Source organism: Mandrillus leucophaeus, unplaced genomic scaffold (assembly GCF_000951045.1).
Source record: "Mandrillus leucophaeus isolate KB7577 unplaced genomic scaffold, Mleu.le_1.0 Scaffold7, whole genome shotgun sequence".
Lineage (NCBI taxonomy): Eukaryota > Metazoa > Chordata > Mammalia > Primates > Cercopithecidae > Mandrillus > Mandrillus leucophaeus.
Window position 1 is genome coordinate 8,768,761 of NW_012107585.1, and position 17,839 is coordinate 8,786,599.

Here is a 17,839-nt window from a genome sequence, read left to right on the forward strand (position 1 = left end):
CAGAGCAAGACTCCATCTCAAAAAAAAAAAAAAAAAACAAAAAACTATAAATAATGAAAAGTTTAAGTCCTTTCTTCAGTTCCCTCCTGCTCCCACCAAAACTTCTTTCATTAGTTGCTTACACGTCCTTATCGAGTTTCTTTATGCAAATATGAACATGTTATTTTTATCTCCCTGATCCTTTAATAGGAAAAATCAACAGCTCGTTATACTCTGCACCTGGCTCTTTTCACTTAGCATCATATCTCAGTGACCTTTCTATACTGATATATGGAGAGCTGCCTCCTCCTCTGCCTCCACCTCCTCCTCCTCCTTCTACTTCCTCTTTTTCCCAGCAGCATAATATTCCAGTGTATGGGCTTCTGTAATAATTTAGTTAGTACATACTTTGGTGAGTCAGAGCACAGTGGCTCATGCCTGTAATCCCAGCCCTTTGGGGATTGCAAGAAGATTGCTTGAGCCCAGGAGGTCGAGTCTAGCCTGGGTAACGTAGCGGGACCCCATCTTCACAAAAAGAGAGCAGGTAGCAGAGGGCAGTCTTTAACCCTCAAGAAGGTTATGTCCCTGAGGGTGACCCTGTGGGCCCAGGAGAGGGGCCACCCCCAGCTCCACACCTGTGCTGTAGCCGTCCTGCAGTTCCATGATGAAGCCGTGGGCGTTGGCCTTCTGTGCGGCCTCCACCACCATCTCGAAGGGCACAGTGGGCAGGCCATAGGAGATGTTGTCTGTGATGGAGCGGGCGAACAGCACGGGCTCCTGGCTCACCAGGGAGATCTGGGGAGGAGGAAGCACGGGGCATGAAAGTCCAGGAATGTGTTCATCCAGCTGTCCCCAGCAGCCTTGCTGCCTGGGGCCTGGAGACGCCAGCAGTCTCAGGCCTGAAACCTGATCAGGGCCCAGTGACTACACTGAGCTGCTTCTCTTCTTCCCCAACAGCGACTCCTGCCTGTACCCACAAGCCCTCACCCTCCCCTAATCAGCAAACGGGGCCTGCTACATTTGCTGCTCTGGGATAAGCCAAGTTCCCTGACCTCCAAGAGAAAGCTCACTGGCCATCCCTGTCCTGGAAAAAAAGAAAGAGGAATAGAGTATAGAATGTTGCTCTGAATGAGTTTGCCCATCTCAGGAAGCAAGAGGCCACAGCAGGGCTCCAGGTCACAGACTGCCCAGGCGGTGGTCCCCTCCCCTCTAAGAGAACAATTTAAAGGAGCTATCATCTCTAGATTCCAGTTTCAGGAACCTGGGCCTGCAAAAATAATAGTATGGCCAGGCTTGGTGGCTTATGCCTGTAATCCCAGCACTTAGGGAGGCAGAGGCAGGAGAACTTCTTTAGTCTAGGGGTTCAAGACCAGCTTGGGCAACACAGCAAGACCCCATATCTACAAAATGAAAAAAAACATAGTATGGAAGATATCATTGCAACACGGTAAGTAGCAAAAAATAACTAGTTAATTAATTAAATTAAAATAGAAACAATCTAGGTGTCCGTAAGTGGGGATTGGTTAAATAGTGACAGCGCATCCTTAAAACTGAATTGCAATAGGTACATATACACAGCATGATTCTATTTTTGTTTAAAAAAATTATCAGCATGTGCCTTCACATACGGATATATTTCTATAAAGATAGGAAACACACTGAAAAGGGTATTTACTAAACTGTTAACACTGGTTACCTCCATATGTTGGAACTCAAAAGGTAAGGTAGAGGGGGACACTCATGTCTTAGTTACAAGATTCATTATAACTATGAGAATATGATTTGCTTGTAGCATTTTATTGTTTTCTGTTTACGGAAATTAACATTTTTAAATTTAAATTTAGAGGCCAGGCATGGTGGTTCACACCTGTAACCCCAGCACTTTGGGAGGCTAAGGTGGGAGGATGGCTTGAGCCCAGGAGTTTGAGATCAGCCTGGGCAACATAGTGAGAGCCCGTCTCAATAATTAAAAAATTGGCCAGGTGTCCACAGTGGCTCATGCCCATAATCCTAGCACTTTGGGAGGCCAAGGTGGGAAGATCATCTGAGGTCAAGAGTTCCAGACTAGCCCGACCAACATGGAGAAACCCCGTCTCTACTAAAAACACAAAATTAGCCAGGTGTGGTGGCGCATGCCTGTAATCCCAGCTACTCGGGAGGATGCGGCAGGAGAATCGCTTGAACCCATGAGGCAGAGGTTGTGGTGAGTGGAGAGCGTGCCATTGTACTCTGGCCTAGGCAACAAGAGCAAAACTCCATCTTGGAAAAAAAAAAAAAAGTTGACCAGATGTGGTGGTGTGCACCTATAGTCCCTCAGGAGGCTGATGTGCTGATGTGGGAGGATTGCTGGAGCCCAGGAGGTCGTGGCTACAGTGAATCATGATCACACCACCAAATTCCAGCCTGGGTGACAGGGCGAGGTCCTATCTCAAACAAAAAGTACATAAATAGGCCAGGCACCATAGCTTACTCCCAGCACTTTGGGAGGCTGAGGTGTGCGTATCACTTGAGGTCAGGAGTTCGAGACCAGCCTGGCCAACATGGTAAAACCTTGTCTCTACTAAAAATACAAAAAATTAGCCAAGTGTGGTGGTATGTGCCTGTAGTCCCAGCTACTTGGGAGGCTAAGGCAGGAGAATTGCTTGAACCCAGGAGGAAGAGGTTGCAGTGAGCCGAGATCACGCCACAGCACTCCAGCCTGGGCCACAGAACGAGACTCCATCTTAAAAAAAAAAAAGAAAAGAAAGCAAAAGTACATAAATAAATAATTAAGAGAGGCTATTCATGAAGAAGGAAAACCAAATGGCCAATAAATATATGAAAAGGTGTTTAATATCTTCGGTAATCAGGAAAACGCAAAAAACCACAATAAGCTACCACTACATTCTCACCAGTTAGCAAAAATTCAGGACTGATAATGCTAGGTGTCTGAGAATTGAAGTGTGGTACCTATTGCAAAGTGTGAACAGCTCTACCCAGGGGCCTCTTCTAAAACTTGGGTGAGCAGCAGCCTGGTGGCCCCCCACTTGGCACCACTTCACAACAATCTACCTCTGGTTACATGCACATGGTGTGGGCAGATTTCATAACCCATGGCCCTCACCACCATCTAGACCTTGGCTAGGAGTTCTGGAATCTCTGTGCCAACACCCAGGCTTTCACATAATTTATATTGATGATGTAAATGGTGCTTCCTTAATAGTTTATATTTCTTGGACAGTGCACAACCTGAGCAACCATCCAGGGCATCCCTGCTCTTAGGCCAGCACAGGGACAGGTGTTACGGTTCCTTTCCTGAAAGGATTACTAAAAACTGTACAGTCATGAATAGCCTATTTTGAGTACTGGAGATGACCTAAATGTGGAACAGCTGACACTCTCCTTCACTGCTGGTAGAATGTAAAATGTAGAATATAAATTGGTATAACCACCTGGGGATAGCTGTTGTGGCAGAAACTACTGCAGCTGGGGATGTACATCCACTATCACCAAGCTTTCTACTCTTAGGATTATACCTTGGGAGAACATACTCATGTACACCAGAAAACATAGACAAAATTGTCCATATCCCACATTGGTATTTTTGGTAATGGTAAAACAAAACAAAACAAAACAAAACTGAAAAACAGGCCAGGTACGGAGGCTCACACCTGTCATCCCAGCACTTTGGGAGGCTAAGGCAGGAGGATCACTTGAGGCCAGGTGTTTGAGATCAGCCTGGGCAACATGGTGAGACCATATGTCTACAAAAAAAATAAAATTAGCTGGGCATGGTGGCATGTGCCTGCAGTCCCAGCTACTTGGGAGGTTGAGGTGGGAGGATGGCTTGAGCACAGGACTCTGAGGCTGCAGTGAGTTGTGACTGTGCCACTGCACTCCAGCCTGGGCAACAGAGGGAGACCCTGTCTCAAAAAAATAAAAATAGGCCAGGCGTGGTGGCTCATGCCTGTAATCTCAGCACTTTGGGAGGCCGAGGAGTGTGGATCACGAGGTCAGGAGATTGAGACCATCCTGGCTAACATGGCGAAACCCCGTCTCCACTAAAAATACAAAAAATTAGCCAGGCGTTATGGCGGGCACCTGTGGTCCCAGCTACTCAGGAGGCTGAGGCAGGAGAATGGCTTGAACCCGGGAGGCAGAGCTTGCAGTGAGCCGAGATCATGCCACTGCACTCCAGCCTGGGTGACAGAGCGAGACTCCATCTCAAAAAAAAAAAATAAATAAATAAATAAATAATAACTAAATAAATAAAATAAAATAAAATAAAATAAAATATAAAGGGAAACAACCCAGCCAGGTGTGGTGGCTCATGCCTGCAATCCCAGCACTTTGGGAGGCCAAGGCAGGCTGATCACCTAAGTTCAAGGGTTTGAGACCAGCCTGGGAAACATGGTGAAACCCTGTCTGTATTAAAAATACAAAAATTAGTCAGGCATGGTGGCGCACTCCTATAATCCCAGATAGTAGGGAGGCTGAGATAGGAGAATAGCTTGAACCCGGGAGTGCAGAGGCTGTAGTGAGCTGAGACTGCACCACTGCACTCCAGCTTGGGCAACAGAGCAAGACTCCATCTCAAAAAAAAAAAAAAAAAAAAAAAAGGGAAGCAACCCAAATATCCAGCATGCATAAATAATTGTGATAGACATTTGTACAGTGGGCTACCACCCAGCAATGAAAATGAACGAACTCTGTCCCCAGCCTCAACCTGGATGACTCACAAGGTCGAGTAGGAGACACAAGACACAAGCTAATCCACACACCAATCAGAATTCTACCCAGATGAAGTTCCAAGCAGGCAGCACAGAGCTCTGCTGTTTGAGGGTGCACACAGAGATGGCAGAACCAGGGAAAAGCAAGAACATGAAGACTCTAAAAGTCAAGACATTACTTCTTGGGGGAAGAGAAGGGACACATGACAGGGGGAGGAGGAGGCTTCTGGAGTGCCAGAATGTTCTATTTCTTTTTTTTTTTTTCCTTGAGACAGAGTCTCATTCTGTTGCCCAGACTGCAGTGCAGTGGCCCAATCTCAGCTCATTGCAACCTCTACCTCCTGGGTTCAAGTGACTCTCGTGCCTCAACCTCCCGAGTAGCTGAGATTATAGGCATGTGCCACCACACCCGGCTAATTTTTCTATTTTTAGTAGAGATGGGGTTTCGCCATGTTGGCCAGGCTGGTCTTGAACTCTCGAGCTCAAGCAATCCACCTGCCTCGGCCTCCCAAAGTGCTGGGATTACAGGTGTAGGCCATCACACCTGCCCTTTTTTTCTTTTTTAATAGAGACGGAGTCTCACTATGTTGTCCAGGCTGGCCTCAAGGAATCCTCCAGCCTCAGCTTCCCAAAGTGCTGGGATTACAGGTGTGAGCCACTGCGCCCGGCCAAGAATGTTCTGTTTCTCTAGGAGGGCGCTGTAATTGGTGATAATTCTTTGAACTGTCCATTTATCTTTAGTGCCCTCTTCTGCACCTGTTACAGCTCACGAGAAAGACAGACGCAGAAAGGGCAGAGGAGTGTGGCCCAGGCCCATCCACATACCACACGGTGCAAGTACTTGTGGTCGTAGGCGCTGATGGGCTTGCCGTCCAGCAGCACGCGGCCTCCCTCCAGGGGGTAGAAGTTCTCTAGGATGTTGACGCAGGAGCTCTTCCCGCTGCCCGAGGGCCCCACCAGGGCCGTCACCTTGCCGGGGCACAGGCTGAAGGAGACATTCTGCAAAGAACACACAGGCACAGTGTGGGGTCATTGGCTCAGGTCCCAGGACTGGATGCCCTGGCCTTCAACACAGGTGGGTGCCCTTCCCAGCCCACCCCATGTGCCTCTGCCTCGCTTGGACACTGCTGGCCCCTAAACGTTCTCCTTTCTAGGACACTAGGACTTGGAAGCACCTTTAGATTTGCTGTTTCCTCTGTCTGGAATGTTCTCTCTGCAGGGAGCCCTCTGATGAGGTCTCACCTCAAATGTCACCTCCTCCGAGAACCCCTTCTTGACTGTTATCACCATTCCCATGGACCATCCCTACCACAGCCCCCTGATCTATTTTCTTTCTAGCACTTGTTATCTGGAATCATTCTGTTAAGTATCTGTCTTCCCCAACTGGAGCCCAAAACTCCTGGAGGGCAAGGATCTTGCCTGACATATTCCCAGCTGCACTGCCACAGCCTGGAGTATAGGAGGTACGTGAGAAATGGGGTGACGGAAAGGCTGATTCTGGCAGGCCTCAAGCCGTGCCCTCACCTGCAGGACCTGGGTGTGGGGCCGAGTGCGGTAGGTGAAGGTCACGTTCTCAAAGTCCACCCGGCCCTCCAGGTGGTCGGGGGCCAAGCTGCCATCGTGCACCATGGTTGGCTGCCGGTCGATGAACTCGAACACCTTCTCAGCAGCCCCTACTCCCTGCATCAGGCCACTGTAGACGGAGCCCACGGACTGGGGAGAGGAGACACGCGTTCCTGTCCCACTGACACCCGACTCCTAGGACCCACCCCTGCTAGTAGAGAGATGAGGCGGGTACAGAGAAAGCAAAGAGTTCTGGTGGGGAGGTGCAGGAGGCCAGTGACCACTCACTGTTGCATTAGATAACGACAGTTAGGGGAGGTGAGGACAGCAGCGTCACCAGCACTCTCCCAGCCATCCAGCCGAGTAGGTGCTATCATCCCGACAGGAGCAGATGGAGGCACAGGAACCGGCAGGGGTGTGGCACAGCGGGAATCCAGCCTTGGTCTCTCAATTGCCATAACACAGCTTTTTTTTTTTTTGAGATGGAGTCTCACTCTGTCGCCCAGGCTGGAGTGCACTGGTGCAATCTTGGCTCACTGCACCCTCCACCTCCCAAGTCAAGCGATTCTCCTGCCTCAGCCTCCAGAGTAGCTGGGATTACAGGTGCTCGCCACCACGCCCAGCTAGTATTTGTATTTTTAGTAGAGACAGGGTTTCACCATGTTGGCCAGGCTGGTCTCAAACTCCTGACCTTAAGTGATCCTCCCACCTCACCCTCCCAAAGTGCTGGGATTACAGGCATGAGCCACCAGACCTGGCTTGATTTCAATTTTCAAAATGGGTCTTAATGTGTACTATAAATATATTCTCCTTGGGTAAAAATACATAGAATATGAATGTAAATCACAGTAATGGCCCATTTTCTTGAGCATTCTGCTTTTATGTATTTATGTTTTTGAGAGGAGGGTCTCACTCTGTTGCCCAGGCTGGAGTGCAGTGGTGCGATCTTGCTCACTGCAACTTCTGCCTCCTGAGTTCAAGCGATTCTCCAACCTCAGCCTCCCGAATAGCTGGGACCACAGGCATGAGCCACCACCACGCCCAGTTAATTTTTTGTATTTTCAGCAGAAATGGGGTTGCGCCGTGTTGCCCAGGCTGCTCTCAAACTTCTGAGCTCAAGGAATCCGCCTGCCTCAGCCTCCCAAGTGCTGGGATTACAGGTGTGGGCCACTGTACCCGGCCAAGCATGCCCTGTATGTTAGGAGGCAGGTTCTAACATTATCTGTTTTTTTACTGATGAGGAAACTCAGGCACAGAGGGCTCAAGTAACTTGGCCCAGGTCACACAGCCTAGAAGTGGCAGAGCCAGGATTTGAATCCAGGCCCGTCTGTCTCCTGAGTTCAGGCTCTTAGGTGCTGAATGTCCTCACTGGTGATATGGGGGTGATATCAGCACCTGTGTCCTGTTGCTGTGAAGACAACAGCTGGTAGTAAACACTCAAAACCCCAGAGCTGGTCGGGCACGGGGCCTGTAATCCCAGCACTTTGGGAGGCCGAGGCAGGCGGATCATTTGAGGTCAGAAGTTCGAGATCAGCCTGGCCAACATGGTGAAACCCCCTCTCTACTAAGAGTACAAAAATTAGCTGGGCATGGTGGTGCGTGCCTGTAGTCCCAGCTACTGGGGAGGGTGAGGCAGGAGAACAGCTTGAAACCGGAGGCAGAGGTTGCAGTGAGCTGAGATTGTACCACTATACTCCAGCCTGGGGGACAGAGCAAGACTCTGTCTCAAAAAAAAAAATTAGCTGGGTGTGGTGGCATGTTGGGTGTGGTGGCGGGTGCCTATAACCCCAGCTACTCAAGTGGCTAAGGTGGGAAGATCACTTGAGTCCAGTCTCGAACTCCTGACCTCAAGTGATCCACCTGCCTCCGCCTCCCAAAGTTCTGGGATTCTAGGCGTGAGCCACCACGCCCTGCCTAGTATCATCATTCTTGACATGATCGTGCTGTCTCCCCTACTTACCTTAGGGAGAAATACCACATTGCTCAGAGCCCCCGGAGCCCCACCACCCCGTTAAGATCCCTCTTCCCCACACCCCTCCCTTCTCTCTGGATCCCTGGAAGCACTGGCCCCTCACCTCCATACAATCTCCCAGGACAAACTCGTAGATGATGAAGGCGATGAGGTTGCCGCTGGTCATCTGGCCCGAGATGACAAGGTGGCCCCCGTAGTAGAGGATGCTGACCTGGACCACCAGCAGTGTGAGCTGGGGCAGAGGGAGAGGGGATATGGGTCGGGGGGACTTTAGATCCCCCACTATCCCCCATTCCCTGCCCCATCCCAGGCTGCAGGGGGAGGTGAGGGCAGACTCAGCCACAAACTGAAATGCCAGCCATTGGCAGGGGTGCCTTCCAAGGCCTGTCACTCAGGCCCGCCCCTGCCCCGGGCATTTCCCTACAGAGGCCTCCAGCTGGAGCAGGCTGTGGGTTTGGCCACAGAACAAGGCTTTCTTTGTGAGCCCTGGCACACACATGCCACCCCCAGGCTCCTCAGCTTGGCCACACGGGAGCTATTCATCCTCCTCATGGGGAAGAGCATGACTCAGAGAGGGCAAGTGCCCTGGCTAAGGTCACACAGCGAACTCTGTGTTTCCTCCCCCAGCGGGGTTCCGTGAAGAAGGGGCTGTGCTGGGGGTGCCCGTGCCTTCCTTCTGTGCCTGGGGGGCATCTGGGAAGGGAGTGGAGTCTGAGTACCCATGGCAGCCCACACCCAATCAGGGACTCCATCTGTCCTCCTCATGCCCAGCCAGAACTAGGCTGCTGTCTGGACCACCGTGCCTTGGTGGAAGCTGCAAAGGCACCCCCTGCCGGCAGACAGATTGCTAAGAGGCTCGGCCGGCTGAGCTGGCCCCAGCCCCTCCTCTCCTCCTTGGCTGGTACTTTCAGGAGGTGGCAGCCCAGGAGGACCCAGATATCCTCTGTCCCCTGGCTCCCCTGTAGACCACCGACTCCCTCCTCCCTCTCACTCCAAACCCTCCTCATTCCTCGCCAGCTATGCCCTGACCTGCCCACCTCCCATGTGTGGCCAGTGGGACAGTGACATGATCCAAGTGCTCCCCATCCTCCAAGGAGGGGCTGTGACTCGCTCCCGGGAGTGTGCCAGACACTGTCAGGAGTGTGTGTGGCTGTGACATGAGACCTGCCCGAAAGTGGCCTAGGGACCTGCTGACTCCCCACCTCAGCAAGGATGTTTCCCCAGCTGGGAAAAGAAAGCTCCCACCCTGCCACCCCACGCCAGGTGAGGGGGAGAGAGGGGTGGCCTTGCATCCTGGAAAGATTCTCAGCCAGGCACAGTGGCTCATGCCTGTAATCCCAGCACTTTGGGAGGCTGACGCGGGTGGATAACCTGAGCTCAGGAGTTCGAGACCAGCCTGGCCAACACAGTGAAACCCTGTCTGTACCAAAAATACAAAAATTGGCCAGGCATGGTGGCGGGTGCCTGTGGTCCCAGCTATGCAAGAGGCTGAGGCAGGAGAATCGCTTGAACCCAGGAGGCGGAGGTTGCAGTGAGCTGAGATGGCGCCACTGCACTCCAGCCTGGGTGACAGAGCGAGGCTCTGTCAAGAAAGAAAGAAAGAAAGAAAAGAAAGAAGAGAGAGAGAGACAGAAAGAAAAAAAAAAAGAAAGAAAGAAAGAAAAAGAAAGAAAGAAAGAAAAAGAAAGAAAGAAAGAGAAAAGAAAGAAAGAAAGAAAAGAAAAGAAAGAAAAGAAAGAAAGAAAGATTTCTACCAGCTTGACACCAACATGCAGGGCTGAAGTCCTAGATCGAGGGCTTCCCCCATCTTTGCATCCCTTCCCTCCACAGCCAGAGCTGCCTGGCCAGGGGCACATACCCCGCTGCCCCAGACGTAGTACATGTAGGCGGCCGCCTCCTTCCTGTTCAGCTTGTACACCTGCTGCAGCTTCCGCAGGTACACCTCTGCCTCCTCCTCCTCGTTGGCGAAGCTCCGGACAGTCTTCATGGCGCTGATGGTCTCCTCGGCCGTGTTGCTCGCTCTGGCCAGGGCATTCTGGACCTCTTTGGAGAGCCTCTATGGACAGGAGGGGGACAAGAAGAAGACCCCAAAATAGCCTCACTATGTACTGGAGCCCCCAGGCCTCTCTGTTTTTTCCCACCCTTCGCTGGCACCAGCTATATGCAAGAGGTTCCTGGGACAAAAAGACAAAATCTAGCCCTTTCTCCCCCATCTCTTTCTGGCTCAATTGGACACACTCAGATAGTCAACTCCAGAGAGGCTTTTGGGGCGATGGTTTCAGTTCCTGAAGGATGGGGGGTGCTGATCATTAAGTCATCCCCAGTATTCAAAAGAGGTTATTCATGACTGGACAGTTTTTGGTAATCCTTTCAGAAAAGGGGCCTCAACACCTGACTCTGTGCTGGAAGAGCAGGGGATGCCTTGGACGGTTGTTCAGGTTGTACACTATACAAGAAACACAAACTATTAAAGGGGCACCATTTACATCATCAACATAAATTATGTTAGAGCCTGAGGGTTGACAAAGAGATTCCAGAACTCCCAGCCAAGTTCTAGATGGTGGCAGGGGCCATGGGTTGTGAAATCTGCCCACACCATGTGCATGTCACCACATGCAGAGCTGAAAAGTGGTCCCAAGTGTGCGGCCATCAGGCTGCTGTTCACCAGAGTCCTGGAAGAGGCCCCTGGGTGGAGTTGTTCACACTTTGCAGGAGTCACTATGCTGATCCTCAAGCCAGCCAGGAAGGCTGCCCTAGAGGCCAGGACAGGAGCATGCACTGGCATGTCCCATGGCCATGTGTCACACCCTGGCCACAGGAAGCATGCAGGGTGCCTGAGTCATGTCTGGCCACGGGCAGTGTGTGTGGCTTGTGGAGATGACTCACTGACTATACACAACACATTCAGGCATGGGGTGGAAAACCCACACAGAGCCTTCCTGAGGCCTCCCTTAGCTGAGCTCAAAGGCAGGGCCTGCAGTGCACACAGAGGTGGGGGCTGAGGGGGAGCTCCAGGGTTTCCTGCTCTGTACCAGGGGCTGGTGGGAAGACTGGAAGCAAGAGGTGGGGAGCAGCATGCCGGAAACGGCTCAGACTCTAAAGAATAGATTTACTTTCTCATCTCAGTGAGGACAGCGGGGAGGTTCGTGACCTGGAACTTCAGGAAGAGGTCCCTCCGGTGTGGCTGGAGAAGGCTGTGGGGAGTGGCCTCACCGGGGGCTGGGTGGGAGACGGCTTCCTTTGCTACCCTGGTCTCAGGTCACCAACACCAAAGACTCCAATGGAGCTGCGACAGTTACTTACCCGGCACCACCTGGAGGCCGTCATGCATCCGAGCCCCTGCTCAGAAGTACCCCGCGTGGGCCTAGGTGACTGTGAGGGGGTTGCCTGCACCTGTCACGGGGTCACAGCCCTGCCTGTCTGAACCCAGCCTGTCTGTCCCTTAGGGCTCGGGGGCACCCACCCATTTGGGAAGCTGAAGGAGGGTGAGGCCAAACCTGGCTCACGGGCCTAGCTCCGAAGCAGAAGCAGCGCTGTGGGGTGGCCAGAGGGGCCAGCAGCCTGCCCATGATGGCATCACGGCAGGCCCACACTATCCCCACATACACGCCAGGCACGTTCCAACCCAGGGCCTTTCCACTGGCTGTGCCCTCTGCTCAGCACATACCTCCCAAGACGCCCGCCTCCTTCAGACCCTTCTCAGCAAGACTTATTTAACTTGTATTTATTCATTCATTTTAGAGACAGGGTCCTGTTCTGTTACCCAGGCTAGAGTATAGTGGCACAATCATAGCTCACTACAGCCTCGACCTCCTGGGCTTAGGCAATCCTCCACCTCAGCCTCCCAGGTAGCTGGGACCACAGGCATGTGCCACCAAACTCAGCTAATTACAAAAAAAAATTTTTTTTTTTAGAGATGGGGTCTTGCTATATTGCCCAACCTTGTCTCGAACTCCTAGGTTCAAGTGGTCCTCATGCCTGTGTCTCCCAAAGTTCTGGGATTACAGGCATGACCCACCGGGCCCAGCCAGCAAGTAAAATTTAAAATTGCAACTACCCCCAATGCTCCCAATCCCTCTGCTCCTCACTTCATATTTCTCCTTAGCACTGACCATCTTTTACTGTATTGTGGATTCTTATTCTTTGTGCTGTTGGTACCTAGTATCTGTCTCTGCCACTAGAATACAAATTCCAGGAAGGCAAGGGCCTTGGCTGTTTCACTGATGTGTCCCAGTGCCTGGGACATAGCAGATGCTCAATCATTATTTACTGAATGAGCAAACAAATGAATGAATGAATGCAAACACAGCCTTGAGACCAGTCCTTCACTAGCCCTTAGTGGCCCCCTGAGCCCCTAAGGGGCTATTTGGGGATGTTTGGGGGCTGCCAGGGTGCACAGCCCCCAGCAGGGTCGGGGCGGGCCTACCTTGTAGTACTTGCCGTAGACGTTGGACACCATCATGATGATGGGGAAGCCCATGAAGGTGACCAAGGAGAGCTGCCATGAGAGGCTGAACATGAAGACCACCACGCCCGTGACCTTGACCGTGTTCCGCAGAAAGACATTGATGTTCTGGGAGACCAGGTCGCTGACCATGGTGGTGTCCGAGGTCAGGCGGGAGATGAGGTCCCCTGGAACACAGGCAGCTCAGCTCCTGCCACAGCAACCCGGGCTTTGGGGGTGGCGGTGGGGGATGCTAAGGGGCCACTGAGACAGACACTGGGAAGCTGGGCCTCCCTACCTGTGGGCGGGGTTGGGAGGTGGGAGAGAAGAGCAGATACTCCTCGAGGGCTACTCTGAGCCAATCCCAGTAACCAGCATCTTGCTTAAGCTTCATGACATCCCGCTGTACAGCGGAGGAGGCTGGGGCTCAGAACAGGAAGGCCCCCGTAGTCACATGGCCTGTCTGTGACTGAGCCAGACTTCAAAGCCATGTCTCCTCCCTGTCACTGGCAGGGGGGGTAGCTCCCCTTCCCTTCTAGAGAAATAACCTGGCTGGTGGCAGGCAGAAAAGCACAGACACTTCTTACCTAAGTTGGACACTGTGCTAAGAGCTGTGTAAGGACCCCATGGGTGGCTACTATCCGTGTTCCCATTTTACAGACAAGAAAACAGAGGCTCAGAGAGGTGAAGTTCACAAGTGGAGGCACCAGGGCTTGGACCCAGGCTGGTGTGTCTCAGCTTGGATCTTGGTGGATATTCCATCGTCTTTCCTGTTGTGGTCCCTGGCCCTCACCCGCTGACCCCCATAGGAGCGGAGTCTCTGCCGGCCACAGGGGTGGCTAGTCCTGGCCCTGGTGGTTTCCACGGGGCAATGGAAAGCAAGGCCTTGGCCCCTGCAGGGACCTCGGGTGGCCTGGCCAGGGCCCCACAGAGGCCGCAGCCCACACCAAAACCTCAGTGAGCAAGCCAGCCCCCAGGACACAGGCCAAGCCCAGGGTGTTCCCAGCCCGAACTAACAGCAGGAGGCGAAGGCAGAGGGCCGAGACCACCCACACGCCCATTTCATTCCTCAGAGCCAGGCAAGCCCACTGGGGTGGGGCCCAGCCCCCAGGACACCTAGGGCACTGGGAGGACCAACCTGTGCGATTCTCATCAAAGAAGCTTGTCTCCTGGGACACCAGTGAGCGGAAGAGACAGTTTCGAAGGCGAATGTTCAGTCTGGCAAATATGAGGGTAAAAATGCCGCCCCGAATACCTGCGGCAAATGAGCTAATTGCAGATAAGAGATGTTATAGTACGACGTCCTTCCAGACCAATGACCACACCCGGCTGCCCCCTCCCGCTGCCGGCAGGCCTGGGAGCCCCACCGCAGCCCCGCTCCAGGGCTGGCACCCCTGTGGGGTCCCCCTCATTCCCAGTGGGAGCCCCCCGAAGGTGAGGGCAAAGGGGACAGTGGTGGGGCAAGAGACCCAAATGTGCCAGCCAGACCCTCTCCCTTCCAGAACAGCTCAGACAAAGCTGGTTCTGTCTGGGACTAGATTCCTGCTTGGAAAACAGCCAGGGAGGGTGAGCGGGGAACCCTGAGGACTGAAGCCCTTTTCAGGGACCACAGGGTGTGGTTCTAGGGTACTCTAAGTCAGTGTGGAAGCCAGTTCCCAGGATGACCAGCTGAGGGACAGGCCCACCAGGGGCATTTCCAGGGCCTCCCTGGCCCGTCTTCCTTAGGAATAGGCCCTCCCTTCCCTCCCTGGTGCAGGCGGGTGTGCGGGGTGGGGCGGGGCGTGGGGGCTGAGCCGGCTACCTGCCAATGGCCAGCAGGCACACGATGGTGACAGCCGTGCTGAACTGATCCATGCTTTTCTGGATGACGATGCCGTCAATGGCTCGGCCCGTGTAGTAGGGCAGGAAGGTCTCTCCTGGGGGAGGCAGGGCAGCCTCAGGGACATCTGCAGCCAGGGGAACCCGCACCCTTCCTCCTGAGGCTCCAGAAGTCCACACACCAACCCATCCGCCCGCTCCACCAGTGGGCTTTCCTCCCTCGGCAAACTCTTGCTGCCCATCGTGGGGCCTCAGAGAACAGGGGAGCACTGGGCCTTGCATCCACACAGCCTGCTGGTTCTTATTTGTAGTGGCTACCAGGCATCGAGCCAGGGCTCCCGCGGGATGCTTCATTCTCTTCTTTTTTGAGACAGGGTCTCGCTCTGTCCCCCAGGCTGGAATGCAGTGGTGCAATCATAGCTCACTGCAGCATCAAACTCCTGGGCTCACATGATCCTCCTGTCTCAGCCTCCTGAGTAGGGAATACAGGCATGTGCCACCATGCCAGGCTAATTTAATTAATTAATTTATTTATTTTTGTAGAGATGGGGGTCTTACTATGTTGCCCAAGCTGGTCTCAACCTCCTGGGTCGAGGCAATCCTCCCACCTCGGCCTCCCAAAGTACTGGGATTGTAGGTATGGGCCCCCCCTCCTGACCTTTGTTTCATTCCCTTTGGGGCAGGCCCTGGGATCACCCCGCATTTTGCAAATGAGAAAAGTTAATTTAATTTGTTTTTATTTTTATTTTTGTAAAATATTTTCTTTTTTTTTTTTTTTTAACTTTTTGAGACAGGGTTTCGCTCTTGTTGCCCAGGCTGGAGTGCAGCCTCAACCTCCTGGGCTCAGTGGATCCTCCCACCTCAGACTCCTAAGTAGCTGGGACTACAGGCACGCGCCACCAGGCCTAGCTAAATTTTTTGTACTTTTTTGTAGAGACGAGGTTTCGCTAGGCTGCCCAGGCTGGTCTCTAACTCCTGGGCTCAAGCGATCCACCCACCTCAGCTTCCCAAAGTGCTGGGGTTACAGGCCTGAGTCACAGTACCCGGCTGAAAGTGAAGTTGAATCAGAAGACTCGCCCAGGCCACATGGCAATCAGTGGCTGATTGACACCAAAGTTGATTTCATTCTTCTCACTGGGTTCAGAATCCAAATTCTAGAACCTCACAAGATGTTGCTATTCTGGTTCCAGGCAATGCCGGAAATTGCCACCCCACCCCTCCTGGTGGGGCACTTGACACCTTGCTGGGTGCTTTCCTACCCACTTGCCTTACTGTGTTTTCACAACAATGCTGGGGTGGAATGGGAGACTCAGAGAGGCTGAGAAATTTACTCCGGGTCACACAGCAAGGGGAAAGGGTGGGACTCAAACCTAAACTGGCTTCCAATCTGGGGGCTCTTTCTTTTCCCTTCCTGCTGTGGTCTGAATGCATCTCCCAGAATGTATACATTGAAACACAATCACAATGTGATGGTGAGTAAGTCACAAGGACCGAGCTCTCCAGGATGGGATGAGGGCCTTTTTCAAAGGACTTGTGAGCCTGGTTTGCCGTCTCTCGCCCTTCCACCTTCTGCAGTGTGAGGACACGGCAGTCTTCCCCTCCGGAGGACACAGCAAGGAGGGACCATCTTGGAAGCAGAGAGTGGCCTTCACAACACCAAGCCTGCTGGCACCTTGATCTGGGACTTCCCAGCCTTCAGAACAGTGAGAAATCAGTTTCTCTTGTTTCTAAATGACCCAGTCTGTGGTATTTTGTGATAGCAGCAGAAACGAGACTCCCCCGGCAATAATCTGGAATGCCCACTCTCCTCTTATGGAAATAGTGGTGTCACCAGGCCAGGCCCTTGTTCATCCCAGGACCTGTTTCCACTGAAGTTCTTTCCATGAGCAGAGCCAGGTTTGGGGCTGGGTATACAGTAGGTGCTCAATAAAGGTTAGGGAATGAACCCCGGGCAGGTCTGGCTCGCACTGTCTGACCTGGCTCAGACATGTGGATAGTGACTGTGCAGTTCTGGTGCCCTCTGCTGGGACCATGAGGTGGCAGCCTAGAGGGCCTGTGTCCCCACAGTCCTTGGCCAGACGGGGTCTCCAGCCAAGGCTGCAGAGTTCTGCCCAGCCTGAATTTCTGCCTCAGTTTACCCACAGAAAAGAAGAGGGCAACGGTGAGCTGTGACAGCATTTTGGTTCCAGCAAGCACCAATGCTAATAATCGCCCTACTGGGTACCAGGGGCTGTGCATGCCGGCAAACTGTCCTGCTGAACCTGCACAAGAATTACGCGAAACTCTCCAATGTACCAGCAAACAGACCATTTCCAGAACCCGACCACTTTCACTGCCTCTACTGCCCCGACCCTGGTCCAAGTCATTCACCTCATTGGGACTATCTCAGTAGCCTGCTCTCAACTTTGCTCACATCAGCCTGTTCACACAGCAGACGGCAGGATCCTGTTGGAACTAACTCAGATCTTCTTGTCCCTCGGCTCAAAACAGTCCAAAGCCCCCTTCTCATCCAGTGAGATGGTAAAAGCCAAAGTCTTTACAATACCCCAAAGGACCTGCATGACTGAGCTGCTAGCAGAGACCTTTGTCTTCTCCCCGCTCCATCTCACTCCCTCTGCTCTAGCTAACTGGTGTCTGCTCTTGAACAACTGGACACCTTCCTGCCTCAGGACCTTTGCATGGGCTGGTCCTTCTGCCTGGAGTGCTCTTACTAGAGACACCTTTTTTTTTTCTGAGATGGAGTCTCAGTCTGTTACCCAGGCTGGAGTGTAGTGGCATGACCTCAGCTCACTGTAACCTCCACCTCCCAGGTTCAAGTGATTCTCATGCCTCAGCCTCCCAAGTAGTTGGGATTACAGGTGACTGCCACAACGCCCGGCTAAATTTTATATATGTGTGTGTGTATATATATATATATATTTTTTTTTTTTCTTTTTTTGAGACGGAGTCTCACTCTGTCACCCAGGCTGGAGTGTATTGGCATAATTTTGGCTTGCTGCCACCTCTGCCACCCGGGTTCAAGTGACTCTCCTGCCTCAGCCTCCTGAGTAGCTGGGATTACAGATGCCTGCCACTGTGCCCGGCTAATTTTTGTATTTTTAGTAGAGACGGAGTTTCACCATGTTGGCCAGGCTGATCTTGAACTCCTGACCTTGTGGTCTACCTACCTTGGCCTCTCAAAGTGCTGGGATTATAGGTGTGAGCCACTGCGCCCGGCCTAAATTTTATATTTTTATTAGAGACAGGGTTTCATCATGTTGCCCAGGCTGGTCTCGGACTCCTGACCTCAAGTGATCTGCCCGCCTCGGCCTCCCAAAATGCTGGGATTACAGGTGTGAGCCACCGCACCCAGCC

At 52.6% G+C, this 17,839-nt stretch overlaps 1 protein-coding gene across 3 annotated transcripts in view; it reads right to left on the bottom strand.

Moving 5' to 3' along the window:
- Positions 1-17,839, bottom strand: part of ABCB9 (ATP-binding cassette, sub-family B (MDR/TAP), member 9) — a 45,168-nt gene that overhangs the window by 7,703 nt on the left and 19,626 nt on the right. The window contains exons 3-10 of one of the 3 annotated variants that reach the window (XM_011964522.1): positions 14,469-14,583; positions 13,806-13,936; positions 12,650-12,855; positions 10,082-10,279; positions 8,327-8,455; positions 6,213-6,401; positions 5,514-5,687; positions 615-774 (exon numbers count right to left, since the gene is read on the bottom strand). In XM_011964522.1, the coding sequence (XP_011819912.1) occupies positions 615-774; positions 5,514-5,687; positions 6,213-6,401; positions 8,327-8,455; positions 10,082-10,279; positions 12,650-12,855; positions 13,806-13,936; positions 14,469-14,583 (1,302 nt within the window). The remainder of the gene's footprint in view (positions 1-614; positions 775-5,513; positions 5,688-6,212; positions 6,402-8,326; positions 8,456-10,081; positions 10,280-12,649; positions 12,856-13,805; positions 13,937-14,468; positions 14,584-17,839) is intronic. The other 2 variants (XM_011964523.1, XM_011964524.1) reach the window with 2 other exon arrangements.